Source organism: Apostichopus japonicus, chromosome 19, assembly GCF_037975245.1.
Source record: "Apostichopus japonicus isolate 1M-3 chromosome 19, ASM3797524v1, whole genome shotgun sequence".
In the NCBI taxonomy this organism is placed as follows: domain Eukaryota; kingdom Metazoa; phylum Echinodermata; class Holothuroidea; order Aspidochirotida; family Stichopodidae; genus Apostichopus; species Apostichopus japonicus.
In genome coordinates, this window is record NC_092579.1 from 4311103 (window position 1) to 4333428 (window position 22326).

The 22326-nt window shown below is 36.6% G+C and overlaps 1 protein-coding gene across 1 annotated transcript in view; it reads right to left on the reverse strand.

The window, feature by feature from the left end:
- Positions 1-22326, reverse strand: part of LOC139960684 (voltage-dependent T-type calcium channel subunit alpha-1G-like) — a 202711-nt gene that overhangs the window by 160405 nt on the left and 19980 nt on the right. Inside the window, exon 2 of the mRNA XM_071959235.1 lies at positions 21230-21567. Coding sequence (XP_071815336.1) covers positions 21230-21560 — 331 coding nt within the window. The 5' untranslated portion in view covers positions 21561-21567. The remainder of the gene's footprint in view (positions 1-21229; positions 21568-22326) is intronic.

The window sequence follows — 22326 nt, forward strand, 5'->3', positions numbered from 1 at the left end:
CAGAATGTATGAAGTTACTATAGGTATAGCTGCAGTTCACGCACATTAAGACTGAACGTGTGTCTACTGTCTGACTTGTAGTGTATTATAGCCCAAAACAATATACGACATGACTGGGATGACAAAAATCTAATAAGTTAGCTTCAAATATTTCAAGCCGTTTTTTGATATTTCTATCAGTACTGTTTGAGTATCTAAGGATTGCAATCTTTCTCTCTCTCTTAATTAAAGAAAGACACACAGAATGGGATTCTTCTATTAATTGTTTCATAAGATATTTCGATCAAGGTGAAAAAGGACATAAGAAGAATTCCCCTTCTTCAGAAAAGTTCAGATTCCCTGAAAACACAAGTTCTAGGTCTATATACTTTTAAATACTAATAACATTACACTTTTAAGCCGAATAAATTATTTTGTATCCCTAAATATCCTAACCCAATCATCTAGTTTAGTCCTCCCAAAATATCTATGAAGATGCATGAAGCTCAGAAAATTCATGTTTGCCAACTTGTATAAAGAGTCTTTTATAACTCTAATGCAGACTGTGAATTTCTGTACAAGTGTAAAAGCTGCATGCGAAATAAATATATATATTTTGAATTACTAATCGTTTGCTGCTCGTTTTTTCAACAGTATATGAAACGTTTTTTCACTGAAAATGAGAAAAATTCCATTGCAATGAACCTGTACTTCCAGGACTGTCAAATAATTTGCCAAAAAAATTTTTCTTCTTACTTAGGTCAGCCAAAAAAATTCTGTTCTTCTCTTTTGACTGTGTAAACTGATGACTAACAAGACTACCGAGACGTCATCAGATCTGATGGGAAGCTCGAATGAAATTAATGAAACGCAATACATCAAAGATATGAAGCATGATCAATTAATCAATTGCATTAGTCCAGCTACTTGCATATCTGGATATCAGATGACAGCTGTTTATTGGTTGGTCAACACAGCAGAGAGCCCTGGCACACTCACTTTCTCTGCCTTAAAATTTGCACACTTCCCTCTGACACCATTTAATGGGCCGTTCATTTAAAGTTTAACGAGCCACTTTACTGTTTGGGTGAGAGTGTCACCCTAGGGGAACGGCAGTAAGTGAAAGGCTTTAAAAAAGTAAAAAAAGGTAATTTAGAAATTGGACACATGGTTGCTTTATTATGGAGGCAAAGAGATATGATGATGCTATAGTGCTGAGACTTTGAGCAACAAATGAAATACTTCCTTGAACTTTTAGGCGTGTATATTACTGACAGCCGGAAGTAACATAAATCCATCAATGACCTCAATCAAACTTACAAAGTAATTAATTATTATGTCATTTTATAATTAATTAACGATATACGAGCAAAGAAATTTATGGCTACAACAGAATTTCGAACCAGTGACCTCTGGGTGGCAAGTCCAGCAGTCTGCCAACTGAGCTATCCAGCCCTTAGCTGGTGGCAATCCCTACATAGCAATTTCTTTGCTGCAAGGGCAACGGTTAGAAGCCACAGTACCTTGCATACAGTGTTACCAGAGTTCAGGCCCCAAGTTTCAGTTGAATACAACCCAGACAGCGACAGGGAAGGGATTTCATGAGAAATTCAGTTTTTTTTTCAAATATGTTATTAATTTACAAGCATACGCAAATTATCATGAGTAGGTCTAAATGCAAATGGCAATCCTGTCAAAGCCACTGATTAGCTATGATGTTTTAATTCAGGCAATTAAGAGAAACGTATGCTATAACGTCTTGACATAGCGATTCGATGCTTCATTAAGGAACATGAACCCTTCAAAGACGTAACCATGCAGTATAGGTAGAGCTGTAGACACACTCGAAGAAAGCAAAAGATATTGGCTTGTAAAATAAATAGTGGAGGGTGGGCGCATATTAGTTTGCGACTTGCTTGCACATAGGGTAACACCAGCTTGTGCAGCTTTGCTTCTTCAACTTATTTTCGACTATTTTAGGAGTATTTATTCATTACAAATATACTACATATATACTATATATTTTTTAAGGTATTAATCTATGCCACCTATAATCTATCTTGCTAGTATCTGCAGTATTATGAACTTATGCTGTATAAATATAATTTGACCAAAGTGTTTCACCATAAATCTTAAAACTTGTAATAAACTTTTTCCAAAGCTCAAAACCAACAATTAACTCATATTTAAATTCTTTCTTGTATCAAAGCAATATACTATATTTTTGTACAATACATGCACTAATAACAACTTGAATAACAAAGTAATTTATTTTCATATGACTGCTTTTTATGGCGGCTGTTCATCACATTCAAATGCAGAAATTAAGTGTATATTGCCTACCCACACCATTTCTCTAGCTGACAAATATATTTTTCCTGATGGTTCAAGATAAAAGAAAATTGATTAGTGATTAGATACTGTTTCAAGTGGTTTAATATCTACTCTACTTTCCATGCATTCCAATTTTTTTTTTTAAAGAGGAACAGTTACACGAAAATTGAGTTTACTGATTTCATGGTACCAGAGCAATAATAGCACATTGGTATATTTCATATGTTACTTGTATATACATGAAAAGTTTCTTTTGCATGCATTTAAAAGTAATATTAATCATAAAAATAATAATCAGCAGTTATTTTTACGATGCTAAAATGAACACAAATGTGGGAGAAACCCGCAGGTGCTTATGGATTACAACTTACATGTTGGGTGGCTTCCAATTCAACATTTTGACTCAAATTTGGAATCTTTTCAATTTAGAAAGTCATTTCATATGGGAAAAGCATAGATTGCTCTTGGATGAAAAACCTATGAACCTCCTGATTGCTAAGCCTTGTTGCTTCAAATGCCACCCCCTTTATCCACTTGGCAATAGCACCGGTATATTCATTTTATATACCCGTACAACATGTATTTTACCTAAAGGTGCACCTTAACTAATACTTTTGTCTTTTAAATTTATCTGGTTGACTCTTACTTCCCTAAGTACTGATTTGATCTCCCTTCCTCATTCACAGATTCCCCCCTCCCCCCATAACCCCCACTTAGACGACCTACCAAACTGGAACAAAGTTCAGCAGTAACTTCCTGGATTGATCCCCGGGGTCTGATGGTCACCACATCCAATCGCATAATTCATTCCCTACATATCGAAGGAACTTTCCAAAGTTAGGTAGCGGATCATATATATATAACACAGAGAGTTCCAGGGTTTGGTGATGGGAGAAGAGCGGTTTGACAAAGTAGTGAAAAACAAATTTGATTGTTATCAACTTTTAGAGGTATTGTTAGAGCATTGGGGAAAAGACCACTTTAACTATTAAAACACTAAAGTGTCCACTATTAACCAAGTTCTTCATTTTGGGTTCTATCTTTCTTTCTAAATTCTGCAACAGTTTAGTACAACAACAACAAAAACATGAGTTGATATGGGAAATGCATGCATGCATTTACTCTTGGATACCTTTCAAAGATGCATTAATTGGGCATGTGGGAGATTACAATAAAACAGTAGAGTAGTCGTAATACCTCATCATCACTGGATACTAGTAAACTAATTGTAATCCTATAAATTCACAACAGTGAGCTAAATCAAACAAGCAGGTTCAAAGATCTCAATCTGCTGCAGGTTCGGTAAACTGTAGGTACTCCAGTTGTCGCTAGGAGACAGAATATGGTATGCTTAAAGTATAATATATATAGCACCACAAATACATGTATGCTTAATGTATAATATATAGCACCACAAATAGATGTATGCTTAAAGTATAATATATAGCACCACAAATACATGTATGCTTAAATTATACTATATAGCAACACAAATACATGTATGCTAAATGTAAAATATATAGCACCACAAATACATGTATGCTTTATGTATAATATATAGCACCACAAATACATGTATAGGAAAGGAGACAAGGAAGTCCAGAGATCCCAGTCTTAAGCTAACACAGTATGTTTGATATTTCTGATGTACTGTATCTATGGTGACCAAATATCCCATAAGTTTTGGAATAGTTCACATTATTGCCTTTTCTCTACAACAGTAACGAGCTATATGTAACCTTCACAAGATTTTCCCACTTCATTTTTAGGAAGTTGTGAGTTATAGATAGCAGTGGCTAGAGGAATCCTAGCCTTCCCCCCTCCTCCCCTCCTCATAATAACTGTCAATGCCCCATCTCCATCCCCAATGGCTTTTCTTTTTTCTGTTGAAAAGCACAGTCTATAGCTATACTCCCAATATGATGGTTCACAAATAAACTCATGAAATTTGTGCAATCAGCCAATAGCCTACTGTACTGTCAGTCAGGTGTTGTACAAAAGGCTTTCTAATCAATATGCATTCACAAATACCAACACCAATTCTGGGTATAAATATTCAAAAATCCCTCAAATCGATGACGTCAGAAGATGGCAAGTGCCCACTATTTATGGTGATATTTTATATGACAATAAGCCAGCCGGGGTTCACCCCAAGGTGTGCATACATGTGCTATTGATTTTTCATATTTCTATATTTTACATCTTACACATCAGCCTGAGGATGCTGATGGTTTTAATCTCGATGTCACTCGGCTCAAAGAAAACCACAATCTCCATATGCAGCAAGAAATGCATCAACCATCATGCACAACTACTGAATATTCATGACTCTGAGTTTTTTTTTTTTCAATACAAAGTTCCATGCAAGGACAGCTTTCACTAGCAAGACTACATATCAGTAGGTAACAATCAAAACAACTTTATGTTTATCAAAACAAACAGCTCTGGTTTAAATCTGCAAATTCACCAACATTTTGGGCAAAAACTGTCAACATTTCTAAAAACAAATTTCAACTTTGCTTCATACGGTATAGGCGTACCTTTTAATATCAAGTCTTGTTGTAAGAAAATTTAAAAAAAATTGAAAGTGAAAAGAAACCGAATGATGGTCTGATATTCTTCGGGGTCGAGTTTCACTAGCATGTAAATGTAAACACTCTAGTAAATTCAATAAATGTAATGTTACATAGGAACCAAACTTGCTCCCAAACCTACTTGTGAAAAAAAATAATCTAGAAGGTAATTTCTTTGTTTGATCAAAGAAATTCCATGGATTGATTTAATCCCCATCTTATTTTGGAGTCATGCAATTGGTAGATAAAATTTTTAAAAACGCTGACCAAATGCAGAAAATTTGCTCTCAGCTATAACGAAATGCACATTTTATTCAACCGACGTCTTGCTCGAGCTTTATAAATACATCTCAGGCGAAAAAGTTCTGTTTTTTTTTATCAAACCTCAAGATACAGTAACACCTGAAGTATTATTCGAAATGCAAATTAACTGTTTGTGTTGTCAAGTTGTCAGGAGTCTTCCCTTACCGCGGTTCTCGCCTTGTTTGCCTGTTAGGTAATTAATTAATTTGTTCTGTGATGACACTGTGAACCTGCACTAGAAATTCCTGCATTCGTCTGTCAACAAGAAGTGATACAAAACCACGGAAAGGATGTTGTAAAAAAAAAAATACATGCTGCGGAAATAACTGTAATAATTATAGTAACTGCAGACCTACAGGTACGATTTGGTTAGCGAGCTGTGGCAGCATTGGGCAATTATCTTACACTGGTGCTACTTTTACGGAGCAACTGACAGAATGATTTATACACTGTAAGAACTCTTCATCAAGGAGACTAATATTTTACTTTATTTCCACTTATCCACAACTTTTGCAAATAATATGAATTTATTCCCCCTCAGAGACCTTTCCTGATTAGCCTTGAAGGTTAAAGACAAACATTCCTGATTATCCCGGAAGGTTCACGACTCCAAGCTTTTTCATAGATTCCTCTACATTAATGAATGATTTCGCATATTAAGACTCGTCTCGTTCGTTATTAAAGCTGTGACATTTAAACACCGTGAGTTTCTCTAGTCGGAGCCAAACTCTGGAATGAATTACTGTTTAACGATGACGAGGGGGTATTTTTAGCACACGAGCACAAAGAGACGCTTTCATATATATGTACATATATATATATTGCACTGCACATGGCAACCACGTTGCCAAGGAAGTTTAGAGATATTGGTTAATTTTCGGAGAGCTAGATTGGACTTCGTCGATGACAGAAGGTGAAGGTGATATATGTGATTGAATAAAACGCTAGTGAAAATAAAGTCAAGTCGGGTAGGACACTGATTTAATAATGTCAGCAGCCCAGTCCAAGTTAAGCAGTCTTCGAGTTGAATTATCTGCGAGCGAAAGCAAAGATCAAATGACACATTGTGGTTGACTTTCTAGAAGTATTACAATAATTTTCACAAGATTCGCTCAAGTTTACTAAGGAAGTGGTCCACAAACTTTTAGGCCCATGACCGTTAAAGATCTTCCATGAGGACTAAGCCATGACCCCCACATAGCTCACACCCACAGAATCCCTAGTGATCCACAAACTTTAAGGACCATGACCGTAAGGATCTTCCATGAGGACTTAAAGCAATGACCCACATGACTGACACCCCTCAGAATCCCTAGCGGTCCACAAACTTTAGGCTCATGACCATTAAGGTTCTTCCATGAGGACTAAGCCATATGGCCCACATGACTGACACCCTCTGACACCCCGTAACTGGCACACCTCAGAATCCCTAGCGGTCCACAAACTTTAAGGCCCATGACCATTAAGGATGTTCCATGAGGACTAAGCCATGACCCACATAACAGACACCTCTCTGACACTCCATAACTGACACCCTTCAGAATCCCTAGCTAGCTTGGACTATGGACTGTTACAACAATAACCTTACTCAATCTCCGTCGTCTGGAAAACTGCAGATAAATCTCTTCCGTGTGTGGTAAATCTTGCAACCCATCAAAAACTTTTTTCGCGACCCTTTAGAACTGTCATACTCTGCCATACACGAAAGATTTCTTTTGATTTGACGGGAAAAAAAGCAGTATCACCTGCTAGTTAGTGTCATCATATACTGACACAACAAATTTAGCCTTGATTCTCATATGCAAAGTAGGCTAGGTCACAGGTACCTTCACACAGAGAGTATGTTAACATTGCCACCTCAGGTGCCACATCCTGGGTATCTATCAGGTAGGGGTACTTGATGGCGAGGGACAGAATGCTGCAAACACAAATAGCAGACATAAATGGAGATGCAAAAATCCTTGCGAATATGCTAGGAAGACCAAAAAGTCAAAATAAAATGATAGTGGACCAACTAGCCTTTATCTGGGAGGGTAAATATTTGTCGCTTCTATCTCAAGTAATATTTCATTAATATTTAATAGCCCACAACAACTTTCATATATATGGGGAATGAAACAGTCTTACCAATTACATAAGACAAAGCCATTAATTCCCCTTCCAGAATGTAAATCTGTATCATGACTGGATTTACTAGTACATCTGTTTTTATTCCCTTCTTCATCACCCAGATTTGTATCCCCACTATTCTTTATCAGACAATTCTACAACCCACGCACAATACACAAAAGGCGATTAAATCCTACGTCATCATTGACCATTGTTCACCTGAAAATTCTCTTTATCCATGATTTCCGACCGTCGGCTATCATGTTCCTCACTTTCTTCTCGTAACGAAGAAGGCAATTTCATTTCGTCTGATTCAACAGTGCCCAGCAAGGATCAACATGTTTTGCTTTGAGTCTTTAAAAAAATAAAATCATCTCCCTGACTTTTGCCCGACGGCCCCATTTGCTGTTGCCACGGAAACTAATTTGCAGAATCGATGGAATCAATGACACCGACTTGGTATACTGTCGTGGAAGGCTCAAAGAAATTCCAGAGTTACGTTTGTATGGCGATCAACAAAAGGCAAAACTAAAACCTTGAATAAATTAGTTTACCTGACTTGATATTTATAAAAGCATACGTCAAATACTGATGAATGAGAGAAAACAGGTTTATACGTAGACCTGTGCAAGCTGAACATGGAAACAGCTGCTTGCTAATTGCTTTATGGGTTATGCCGTTTGTATACTTGAAGAAGAGCCTTTCGGAATATCTTTAATTAAAAGTAGTTCATTTCGCCGGTAATCTCAAAATTTGTCATATAATTGTTAGGATAAAAATTGTGCTAAGAATTACAAACTAGAAGAAGTGCGAGTCACTTAATTGAGCTGTTCACACTTTGTTCAAACGTGGATTGTTGCTAGCTTGCTACGTATTAGCATGACGGCGATGTAATGGAACTGAATATTGCAAATCATTGTGACCAAAAAATGAAGCCATCAAGTTTCATAGGAGTAGTCAATGTTAGATATCACTCCAGACGGGCTTCATTTGGAGATTAACTACATGCAGATAATACACACTGCCACCTGGCCCCCTCCCCCTCACCCCATGGTTTCCCTCCTCATGCCAGCCATGGTATCACAATAATATTTTGTGCTTATAGTTCTCAACTTAACAACCACGAGCCAGCACGTCTTATCTTATACAGGAATATGAAATTATTTCTGTTTTCTACTTTAATATCTTTTCTTTTTCTGTTTAAAAATCAGTCCATATTCTTGAAGTCACCTGCGACCCCACTTAACATCTCCAGGACTTTTTGCAACTGTCAAACAAGGCGATGCTAATAACATTGTCTGTCAGCTCGGAGTTGTGAAGACCCTAGAAGCTCGCTGGCCTAGTTTCGTCAGACGAGGACACACTAAAATTAGATTTCTACTTCCAATATCCATAAAATCTTGGGAGTCTCGGGTGCCTTTTAAATTTTTTTCCACGTCCATGAACAGCTGATCCTGTCACAGCTTTTGCCTTCAATCCGGAGAAGAGCACTGATAAATTTACTCTCTTAAACAGCTGTGTATGTATTAAGACCTAGGCAGGCAAGTTTATGCATGTCACTTGTAATAGGATACATACATAATCTGGTAGTAAAGCAAATATATTCACCCCAACATTTAAACATGAATGCTTAAGTAAGGGTTTGAAAATAATGACTTGGTATAGATTTCAGAATGCAGCCAAGAGAATATGTTCAATTAAATACACTATTTCACTAAAAATTTCATAAAAGCATGTTATCGATTCATCAATGAGAGAGAGAAAAACAGGAAATCCATTACTGAAACTTAAAATGTGTGATGATTTTGGAGGCTAAATTAAGAATGGAAACCAATATGAATTCCAAGTAAAACAACATAACTCGGAAAAAACAACTACTTTAAAAAAGTAATTATTATTACCTCCTTTTCTTTTTTGTGAGGGGGGGGGTGAGGGATCCTTGATCACCATGGAATACACTTGAAAAGAAAACTACTTTGCTATAATTTGCTGCAAACAGTTTTAGCAAAACAAACATCACCAACTCACCTAGACCTACCATACTTTCCATATTCAAGGAACCTAGCCTAGCCAGCATGCACTCACAATGTGAACACTGCACAGACATTTATAATACACTCTTCATATGAAACCAGTGTATTCAATGTACCCTATCACTACCCCTGCCTATATCTCACCCTGTTTTGTTGTTTCGGGTTCTTTACAAAGGACCAAACCAATTGAACATCCAGTGGATACCAAAAACGATGAGTTGTACTTATCCTTATGAACCGAGCAAACAAATTCTTGAACCCAGCCTGCATGTTTTCCTGACCATCATTTCAGTGAGGTAAAAGTTATAAATATTAACAACATTAGCCTTCTTCTAAATGTCAATGCAATTATAAAGCTCTACTTTACATACTAAATCACATATTCTGGCAAAATGTCAAAGGGAGCGCTTTTAAACATTACCTTCAAGTTAAAAAATTGCAAATGTCAAAAGATGAATAAACTGTAATTATATCTCTTTTTCTTCACTGCAGAATTTTCAATTCATCTACAAGAGAGGCACTTATGTTTCCAGTTCACAAGTTATATAGTCACCAATATCATCAATACCATGTGTACTACAAATACAAACGCATTCAATGAGTTTAACTGTATAGTGCTGCAAGTAAACGAATGTTATACTGACGGGGAAATTTTAGACAATGGAAAGGAACAAATTTATGGCTAAATTGGGATTCAAACCAGTCACCTATGTGTTACACATGCGCGTAGCCAAGGGGGGCCAAAGGGGGCAACCGCCCCCCCCCTTGAGCATATTCTTTTTGTACGTTTTTATGATGTCGCTAGTAATTTCAAATAGAAAATGCTTAGATGCAACTTGCAAGGCCTGGGAAGTGCCATTTCCACTGATCTGGGAGGCATTTTCGGCCAAACTTTTCTTGTACGCTTCGCGTTAACCATGGTGGCGCTTCGCTTACATAGTTTCCAATGCCGATTCTACGGCTCTGATAATTTGCCTACAGGTTCGCCCCTCCCTTAGCAAATTCCTCGCTATGCGCCTGATGTTACAATCCCAGTGGACCCAGCTCTCTACCAACTAAGTTACCCAACCCTTAATGGCATATCCGTGTAGCTATTTCTTTGCTGGGGGCATATCTTTTTAGTATCAAAAAGAGAGAAAAACTGGCCCCCCAAAAATCTCAGGTATATGAGACTTTTGAACTCAAGTTTGAAAACATTTGGGCCCCTTCAGCAAATGTGCATGCATCAGTCTTTCACTTTGAACTTAGCAAACATGTTCTACTAAACATTTTCTTGTCTGGGCATTTAGTTCAGCTACATCTAGCAGACAATTTCACACTTCTATAATTTCTGGAAGATATTAATCTGACAAAATATTAAACTTTTCTTAGGATACCCAAAATTTTCTCTGAATGACTTCCTCATCAAATCCGACTGCTTTAATCTCTGGACAATTTTTAGAGTTGATCTCTTTTTATCGGTTTGTTTGGCTGATTACAGGGAGCTTTATAAATTAGCTTTTGCATTTACTGAAAAACGCAGCTCCATACACCCCAAGGAGAAGCTGACTTGCTCGATGTTCCATCTAGATGTTTCGAGAGATTTACAATCTGCGATACATTATTCTAACGCATCCGTGTTACGTCTGCCCATGTCCTACTCATCTAATATTGCCAAAATGAATCCCAAACATGAAACATGAAATTCAAGCAACCGAAAAAAAAAAATAATAATATAAGAGCTTCCTGGACTTGTCGAGCGCGAGAAGACTAAATTACCTCCTTGTACAAATTTGCGTAAATCATCTTTTCTTTTTGCTCTGACATTGGCAGCTAAATCAGCACCTGCCATAATCTGAAAGCCCTGGGGAAGCATTCCAGCCACCAGGAATTACAAAACCAGATTTGGCCATTCTCTCTATTTCGGCTCTCAATACGTATATATCCCACTTCTTAGGCAGAGCGCCGTAAGTGAGCGTGTTATTGGCGTGCACCCTGATGAGAGCAATTACGCTAAGTGGATCTCTACGACGATTACACCTACTTAGCCGAGGTCAGTATACGGCTGGTGGCTGCAGGCATAATCTCACAAGTGTGCTTCTTAGGGAATGAAGTCATGTGATTGGACGATAGAACTATGTTGCAATGTTACTATACGGCAGATAGAATGACACGACAGTTCTGATAGTTGAAGAATGGGTGAAGGGGGGATGGGTGGGCGGGGGGGGGAATTATATTCTGTCAAAGTGGGTTTTGTATAATTTATCACCTGCATGTTTATGTGTCTTAATCTATCTGGATATATGATATTCTGTACAGAAACTTGAGCTACATACACTTATGTAAGAAGGCAAAATAATATTAATCACATTATATTAATAAAGTCAAAATTATTTAGACCGATCAATGCGGGCACCAATTATAAGATTTCGTTACAATTTATATCTATGACACAAGCTAACTCTTTTCCCTTTTCTCATGACAGAACCACCCACCTAAGTATATGAAGCAGGTAGTACAAAATTTTGACATTCCATATATCTAGAGATATGTCACTATCAGTTCACCTAGCTGAAAATCTCACACTTCCATAACTTCTGGAAGATATTAAATCTTAGGATTCTGAACTTGAGGGGGGACAAAAATACTCTGCAACACTTCCTCATCAAATCCAGCTGCTTTACTCTCTGGGGAGTTTCAGAGTTAGTCTCTTTTCATCAGTTTGTTCCATCGAATACAATACTAAACAATTGCTCCATACAATACAGCTTTACCAGAATTTAATGGTTTGGAAATCTATATGCTTTCACGAAATGTAACTTTCGTTACTTTTGTCCTTCGCAAAACAACTCTTTTCCTTATCCCAGAAGAACATCCCCAGCCCTTCTCCCCACCCCTCCCTCCCTCCTCCTCCTCAATCATAAAGTAGTGTAGTAAATTTGTTTGATATTCCAAGTGTTTTCATCTAGAGAGTCACTAGCAAAGAAGGCAAGCTCTATAACTAACCTGCAAGTTTAGAATTTATAAGAGATACTCAATCGCCATGTACAGTGGTATTTAAGTTGTTATTATACTCAAGTGTATCTGTGGTTTAGTACACTGAACTGTCTTATAGTCAATATTTCTGCAGTTGATTCTATAACTGTCACTTGAAATGAAGGTGAGGATTAAACTTGATAGATTTTCAATAGATTTCATCAGATTATAATGTAGTGAACTGAAGTGCATTTTATATTGAGTATATTTTTGGTTTTAATATAGTGACCATGATGCTTTTCCAATGTATATCTGATATTTTAATGGAGTGCACTAAACAGTCTAATCATTTACATATTTTCAATTTCAACTGTATTTCTATTCAATATGTGTGTCTGCATCTAAAGTAGGAGGTCCGCTGGTTCGAATCCCGGTGGAGCTCAGGTGGAGGTTTCTTCATTGTTCTGGATACTCCAACTCACTAAAATTTCAATATATACAAACACGCACATATATATATGTATATATGTTTATATATATATATATATATATATATATATGTATATATATATATATATATACATATACATATATATATATATAATATAATATAAACATACATACATACAAACATGCATACATTCATATTTCTATTCAATACATATACATATTGGTGGTTCATCTACTGAAGATAGTTAACAGAAATATGCAAGTTACATCAGTGATTGATTCTCTCTGGCTTTAAACTTATCCAAGCATTCATCCTGCCAAGTCATCCTGCAAGTGAAGTGTTTTCAATCAATAAGCTTCATGCCTAGATCATTTTAATTTCAATCCATCCGATTGACGAGGGGGAAATACACTGTCATAATTAGCCGTGCATACTGAATCCCGACTCTTGTAAGTGAAGCGAATCACTGTTGTATATAGACTTAAATGTGGCTACATTTCAGGGTTGGTATTTTCCCGGGAAAAACCTGTTTTTCCCACTAATCGGTAAAAACCAGGTAAAAACCGGGAAAAACTGGTAAATACTGGTAAAAACCGCCTCCGTCTCGAAAACTATTATTACTTGTCCGTAATATGCAGGGTCATCAGTAGGCACGATATTGTTTCATGACAGGCATATGTTATTGAATATGGGAGTTTCTTAGCTTCATTTTGAGCTATTTTATCACAACCTAATTCTACTTTTTGTGGAAAAAAGAGTATTTTTCATATTGTTCATGTATAGTTATTCTGTCACGATCTCTTTAACAGTATGCATTGCCTATTGCCCAAACCATTATAGGTCTACACTGGGACACTCACCCCTCCTAAATTCTTCAGGCCTATTATGTGCTCAGACAGTTCATGCAATTAATACAGTAGGCAACAGTCTATTGAGGTGAACTTCAAAAACCTCCCGGTAAAAACCGGCCAACCCTGCTACATTTTGCGGCTGAATGTTGCTTTGGAGCAAGTTTGTGCAAAATGACTTTCTTTAATATTGCTTAAAGGTAAGTCTGCTGTTTATTACAACTTATGACAATGTCTCGCCTTATAGCCTGTGTCACCAAACGATTGCTAAAATAAAAAAAAATAACTTTTTTAAGTAAATAAAAAAAATATTTTTGGTTCCATTCAAATCTTTAAAGTTTGCTTCCAAAGGATTTCTGGTTTACATTAAAATTAAGAAAGAGTAAGCTTGAAAGAAAAACTGATGAATTTAGGGATTCTTACAAACAGATGTTGAACAAGGAAGGTAAGTAGAGAATATGTATATTACTGCAGTACTGTAATGGTATGGCAAAGCAATTCGGGTTCAATTCAAAATGCTGCACATTTACAGAACGTATAGATGCAATCTGATAATTTCAAGGGTTATAGTTTGTCCAGAATATGTTCTTAAGAGGAAGTTAATCACATACCAAAGACCATTCAAGCAATAACCATACTGTGAGGTTTTGTCTTTCAATAATTGGAATGACTATTATTAGTCATGCTAATGAACTTTTGCACATAATCAAAATGGAATTTATGGTCAGATCTAATAGTATTTTACCAGAATCAACCGGGTGGGGGAGGGGGATAGGGGGAAGGTCGTGACCCAAAATATAGCTCACAAAGTGTTACTATTCTGTAAAGAAACTCAACATATTAACCTTTAAACAATTACCACATAAAATCAGCTACCTCAATTTCAGCCAACTTGAGAGAAACTTCTAGGATGTGATCATGACTGGAGGGAAAAATTAGTGCACTACCAACATTAAACAAACTTTCTGATGTGGGGAAATGTTCACACCCTAGTAAATGTCAATTTGACAGAATCTTATGATTTTTTTTTTCTTCTCTATGTTTTTGTTTAATATCTATGCATCCACAGATTAGTCTCACCTATGAAGTCTATAGGGAAATTAATCCCCCCCAAAAAAGCAGGAATAATGTAATACCTGCGTTCTTCCGTATGTCATAACTTTGCAGAGAGTTATTGTGCTCAGAATAAGGCGACTGCAGATTTTTTAAGTTTCATCTTGTTCAAAAATAGGAGCCAGAAATCTAGTAATGCACATCATTTAGGTCTGACTAGTGAGAATACTAACAATCTATTCTTATTGTTGTCGGGGAGATGCAGGCATCTGGCAACATCGCGTCTGCAGTTGATCTATTAACCTTGCTCAGCATCTTTTATTCTTGTTTCTCTCTCTCTTCCTTTAAGGTGATCCATCATGTTCCATTTCAATAATGAAATGTCTCCCGCCCCAATCCGCCTGTTTATTTGTGGATGTTGACTTATTTTTGCTCTGTTTAAGTGTCAACGCTATAACTCTCCCAAGATCGAACGTTAACTCGCCCAGAGAGAGAATATTGCCGAAGCACCCAGTGTGTTTACAAAACAGTGATTTTGATGGAGTGCAGGTAATACTTTGGGGCAAAAAAACTGATCGTGTAACCAAAGTATCGAACATCAATATTGGGTAAATATCTAGAACGGAAAAAGTAACCATGGCGACAGAGTCATAAAACTGCTCAACATATTTAAACCCCTTTCGATAACAGTAATTCTAGCTATCCCTTGTAGATTTTTTGCACTGATTTAGTGGGGAATCTGACAATCGCGAAAGTTTGCACCTGCTAAAATATGCAGGAACTATAGTTTCAATGCTCAGTAGTTATAATGCCAATCTTCAAAGGTTGACTGTAATATTAAATTGTTTTTCCATCATGTGTTACCCATAAAAGCCGACTCACACTTCTTTGTATATTATTAAAATAAACTGTAATCTCTAGGAATGCAAATATGACACTGGCTTGTGCAAAATGCAAACTGCGCCCAAGCAGCCTAAGTGTAAAGCTGATGCATGAAGTTACTATGGATTCCATTCGAATCATCCAGTGTGGATGGACAAAGCAATTACATTACCAATGTCACTGGAGGACAGAACTACTCCGGCAAATGGTGTTAGAAAAACAGACAGAAAGAAAAAAAAGCAGTAAATTCATGTTTAACGGATACTAAAGCCTCTGATCTCTACCGTTATTACTAATATTTAATTGATTAAGTTATTAAAACAGATTAATAAATGATAAAAGGAGGGATAGAATTCACCAACAACTAAGAGTTTCCTTTTATATCCCATGACATTCTTTAGATTTTGATAATGTTCTGCATTTAGAATAAACTGGTCAATACTACACAGAAATGCACAACCTTAAAGAGTTGGCAGCATGTTTTTGGTATATCCATTTTGTTCCTAGATTACACACACAACAGACTAAACCCTTGCCTTTAATTTGCACTGAAATACAGTAATTCATCAAGATTAGTTACTAATGTACTAACTGTTGTGATGTAACCTACTTATTTTCAGTACATTTCAGATTATTTCGGAATTGAACAAATATCAATGCAAAACAAAAGTGCCTGGGAAGGAAAATGTTTCCAAAAAGTTTAAGTTACCATCATTTCCATAGCACAAGTAGCATCTGAAGAACGATGTAAAAATGGACGTCGACATTATTGTAGATTGGTCCTCTCTGTCGCGGAACGACCAATATCCAGTACGATAAACAAATCTGTAGAATTCTGAGCATCACAGAATTTGACATAAGGTCTGCAATAAATGTTGGATATGGAGTTTGGTAACTGAAATTTTGCTCAACTTAAAATCATCGCATCATATTGTGTCATCAGTGTCAACACTTGATAACAATGTCATCTTAATACTAAAATGTCGAAAAATGAAATTAGTGTTGCTAATTTCATTGGAGTTCTTTGGTTGTCCTGTCAATAAATATACAGTATATCTTATCAATCGATTAACGTATTAGACATCAAAATTAAATTTGAAATAAATTGATAAACTGTGAATAATTTGCATCTGTATGTTCATATCTCCTCTTTAATATAATTTTTAGGGGAAGGTGAGTGAAGCAGGGGGTGTTGAGAGGAGGAGGAGGGGGGGGGAACAATGTCCACCACATCAACAATCCAAGTTGCCTTTTTATGAAAAAGTTTTCTTGTTGCTTCAACTGTACCTGTCATCTCTGTTCGTTTTTTTAAAGTTATAAAACTCAATTCCATTTTTCAGATTTCCATTGCTGTTTTACATATCTCAAGTTTATCCACTCTTTCACTTTTGTCTTTCCCTTCCTTTATCATTTTTTATTTTTTTTTATTTTTTTTTTTGGCTGCTATAAGGAAATTTCCTTACTCCCTCTTTCACAGGTAATTTGGAAATTGCTTTCTCCATGTAATATGATTCTTGCTTGCTTTTTGCTATCGTAATTGGAAAACCTTGGCACATTTCTAGTACTCACTGGGGAATGTTGTGAAGCATGCTTCAGAATGCAAAACACAGGATCTGAAACCATGCAAGCATTCCTGAAAATGAATTGTACATTAACAGTTATATCACCTTTGATCTTTCTGTATATGGGCAATTATAATTATAAAAGTATTATAGTTTACCATATTTAAGATAAATAGCTTTCCCCATACTTGGCATTTGTTTTTGTAGAAACTGTTCATGTTATTACAATCAATTTCATGTCTGGAATAAAACTAAGCAGGATGATAGATCAATAAAAAAAATTGTAAAAAAAGTTGTAACTATTACAATGACCCCATTTGCACATGGATTTTCTTTTTCTGACATGACTACTGTAAGAATAGCATCATGTTTTGTAAAACTCTCAAGCAACAGATAAAGTTACAAGAAAACTGAATGCATCAAATTGATTTTTTTGGGGGGGTGGAGGGGGTTACAGAACTATCATCAGTAAAGGGTAAATAATAAAACATTACCCTTTATTTTACTTTATTTTATATATTTATTTGACTATGGCATATTAAGAACATCAAGTTTCTATTTCAGCCCATCCTTTCAAATGCCACCGGAATGTGACCTCTGTTTATATTTTCAACAAAATAGCAAAACCAAGAGTCAGAAGTGACAGTCATTAACAAAATGAACATTCTCCTTGAGGCACACTTCAATTAATCACTTAAATTCAGGTTGGGAAGGGGTCCAGGGAGCAAGGTGGGGGCAACGAATTCCACATATCTTTCTAAAAGAATGATTAAATTACAGAAAGGGTTTTGACTCTAAGAAATAGACCTTTTAAGGTATTTCTCAGTACCCAGATGTATTAGTCGTATACGATCAAATTAATTCAAAAATTCATCCACACAAAAACGAACGATGTAAGCACTTTGGATGGTGGAATTTGAAGGAAGGGCATTGACCGGGAGGGGTCAGTCATAAAGGGCGCAGTGTTAAAAGGTTACCAATTCATTCTACTCACGGTAGAACGAGGGTGCTAAGGTTGTGGGGAGACACGTATGTGAGGAACGAAGTAAATTATGGATGCTGCTATTCTCTGATTGGTGGACAATGATCATGTGACACAGCTTAGTGTGCTAAATTTTTCAGCAATGTGTTATCACTTTATTTTATATATTAAAGCAAATTTTGAAAAAGCTCTAGTTAATTCCTCTCTACGGCATGTCAGGAGGAAATTTTCAAATCTCATCTGAATCGCAACAAAATCATCCTTGAAGCAAATTTATTTGTCGAGCTTTAGTTTCTGCAACTATTCATCTCACCATGCACAGAACACTGAACACCAAATGTTTAAGTCTGGCTGGACCGGGGTCTGGATGACATCTTGTTAAAAAGACCCAGACTCTCCTAAAGCACTAGTTAAATAAGTCTGATTCACTCACAATTTTCACAGAAGAGGACCAAGCCCCTCAAAATAAGTAGGCAATGAAAGACATTTTAAGCAGACTTCTTCCGACCCACATGGATGCAAATACTGTACATCCATTACTTATAACTTTCAGTATCCTAAACAAAGCTCTTGATTAATTTAGGCAGGTCATTGTTCCAAGAGACAATACAACAATCTTATTATCATTGATCATTAAAAAACCCTCCCCTCCCAATTTCACTTTAACCTTCTTTCCTCTCCCCCAGACTTGCTTTCCCCTATCCCAAAATACTTAGACAGATGTAAATTATAAAACTGTTTGAGGGTCTTTGTTCTAAAAGCCTGTCACTCCAGCTACCAAACTGTAAAACAAATATATAGCTTTTAAATACAGCTCATAGAATCCATGGAAATATATATTACTGGCCTGGGAATGTTTATTTTAGAACCATATCTGTAACCCATCTTTTCTCCAAACTGGCACTATCCCTGTTGTCACTACTCAAAGATAAATATGTTATTGAAAATACATCTCGGGCATTAAATGCAAGCTGGCATTTTAGTGCCTGTCTGTGTGTGGATTGTGTTTTATCCTCATCACTAGAAACAGTTATATACAAACATCCACCTATGAACAGATATTTTTCTTCGAAAAAAAAAGGCATAAAATTACGACCAAGATCGTCCCGTTATTGAACGCTCATATTCTACAGTGTGCATGATATAGTTTAAGGTATGTGTTCAATGATGCAATCTTTAATAACAACTATAAATTTTAAGCTAATAAAACAATCAAGATAAACAAACCAAGTCTTCATTTGACCAAACAGAAATATGGCAATAGAAGCTGCAGTTTGAATTTTAAGTAGATAAGAATGGCATTTGACTTTAATAGTACCATCAAACTGTCGTGATTGGTGTGCATACTTACACAAGCTAAGCCTACTGTACTCACAAAGGCTACAGTTGAAGCAGAAGAGTTTTAAAGGACATACTCCAAGTATAGAGTAAAATGATTGACTGAACGAAGAAAAAAAAAACGTGAATATACCTTGAAATTAGGTTTTGATTTCTTTGAATTCTGCATTTGAACTATGTGTACACAGCTTCAACACTGAATAAATTTCACCAGCAAAGTAACTTGTAACCTAATGACCCTGCTAGTTTTGTACTTTACATTACATTTTGCGAAAAGACCTTACTGTTACCACGGAAATGGATCAGGAGTGATTTTAGTCAACTATATCTCCAGACAGTACATTGAAGACCTTCTCTTGTAAATTTCATTATTTTGGAAAGACTTCATTCCTCTGTACAAACAGTTCAGTAACAAATGAATCTACTATACAGACATTACAACTTGTGTCTATGAGGCAAACTATAATTCTTCTCTGTCTGTTATTAGTGACACAGCATCTGTTTAGCATAGAAACATCTGTCTTCCTATAACACACTGATACACACAGTACACACACACGATTCAACACAAAAATCTCCATATATACTGTACTGTGCAAGTGCAATTTTGTAGAGGTCCCAAAACATTCTGGTTTGAGGTTTTCTTCTTTTTTTCTCCTTCTTTTTTTATTCCCTTTTTTTTTGGACAAATAATAAAAAAAATTCTTGTTATGACTCTAAAAGCACAAAAAAACACTTACACTGACTCACTCATGGCCCAGAGCCCCTTTCCCTGCCTATCAAATGTTACACTCAAAACTTACACTCAAAACAGTATGTCGTAGTCTCACCGACAAGAAGCCAGCACACCATGAATAAAGTCACAGCGTAAGTTAAAGAAATGAAAGCCTTTTTAAGGTGTGTTTGTTGTTATGTGAGTGCACAAGTTAATATCAAGATATTCTGTAACCAGCTCTGTGATTCGTACACACAGTTAGCTGAATGCTGTATAGGAGAAGTGTACAATCTGTCAACATGTACAGTAGTACATAGGATAAACCAAGGTTGTGATCTTTGAACACCAAAAGAATACCTTAAAACTTACCTGGTATGAGCAGTATTCCCAAGAAGCAAATTTATCTTCCTCACATCTACTAATCTGCCATGTACTACCATGCCTAGTGCAAACATCGGTAATAGTTTAAGCCCTGTACCCCCTCAGTAATCACCTCAAATCCATCAATGTGTTTACAGCACATCATTTGTGAAAATTCCTCCCTCGGATGGCATGGACCACTTGACACTCGGTGGTAGGGTTTGAGGGATGCACGGTGCCACGGTCCCAATAACTCTCACAACGTTTGATCATCATGTGAGGGGCATGGTGGTTGCCACTGGTGTGCAATTTCAACACCAGTGAATGTTGGTCTGACTCCTGCCCCTCCTACCCAGTATCCCCCCCCCCCCTAATCTGCATCTTGGTCTCTGAGATATCTTTACTGTTTCCTTCATATCATAATAATGGGATGTCTTTTCATTTATGTATATCGTTATGGACATATTTTTACAGCCTGGTTTACGTAATAACTCTTGTATTATTTGCAGATCTATATATCCTTGGTTAACTGTGGAGTGATGCAAATATAAACATTACCCTCCTTTACACAGTAGTTCAAATAGAGAATAGGGAATTTTACAACACAATTAGCATGCTAGAGGAGGGTGCATTCATCATTTATAAATGTTGTAATTTATACTGGAATCAAGAAATTGAAGAAATTGAGAAATTGAGACAGAAACTGTGAAAAAAAGCAAATTAGTTAATAACATCTTTCACTGTAAAAGGATATGGCCAACAAACCAGCTGTATGCACCACAGTCGGGGGAAATGCAGCTGACCGAGACAGTAAAAGACTTTCTCGTTCAGACCTGGGAAGGGCAGGTCATCTTCCGAGGTACTCGATCGATTGGACATCGAGTGACCGTCTTCTTTGTAGTCTTGGTCATCCTCATCTTCGTCGTCTGTATCGGACATGTAATCATCCGGTCCCGGGCCCCGGTCTTCGTCCACGTACAACGGAGTGTCGTAGGCGGTCCGGCGTAGGATTCCTTGGGGGCTCTGGGTGCTGGTGTGGGCCACTTCATAGGTGATTTCGTCCTCCACAGGTTTGGCAGCCATAATCGATCTGAAAGGGGGAGAGATGTATTAAAATGAAAGAATATCAGAACGAAAGACTATGAAAGCGGTCGGCCATGAGGACCAAAGTCTGCTTGGATTGGGTATAAATTTACTTAAAATGATGACAGACTTATTAAACTCTTACATTGCAATCTTCTTCTGTTCATAACTTACTTGGACCATCTGCAAACTAATATGGAGAAAAAATCAAATGCGGGTTGGGAAGAATTTTGGTGGTTCGTGGGATGTTTTCTAGACCATGGAAAATATATCTGAAGTTTTCAAAGCTTGCCAGTCAAAAGAAATTCAGTAATTTCTTTCTGCTGTTGTCTTAGCATCAAGTCAATAGTCTGAGAAAGCTTTCATGTACATAATTCCGGTCATCGACTCAAGAGGGTTAGGACTCAATGCTCATCAAAGATCTTGGGGTTGTGGGCCTAAAAGACAGTTGACTTTATATGACCAGTTATTGCAACTGTACACACCACCCACCTTCTAGTCTGTAGTCTGTAAAAGTAGCTTATTTTGGCGATGCTAAGTTTGCACAGCAAAGAATATTTTCTGAATGTAAAACTTTGATATGTTATTGTACTAAGAACTATCAATAATTTATACAGTACGCACTGCAGAACTGCAATCAATCAGCTTGACACATATATACTGTACTATGGATCAAGAACATAAAAAAAAACAAATCTTGGCCGCGGAAATACCTTATTGTACCGTAGGAAAGATACCTTTCTTGTTTCAAAGACAAATGAAGGTT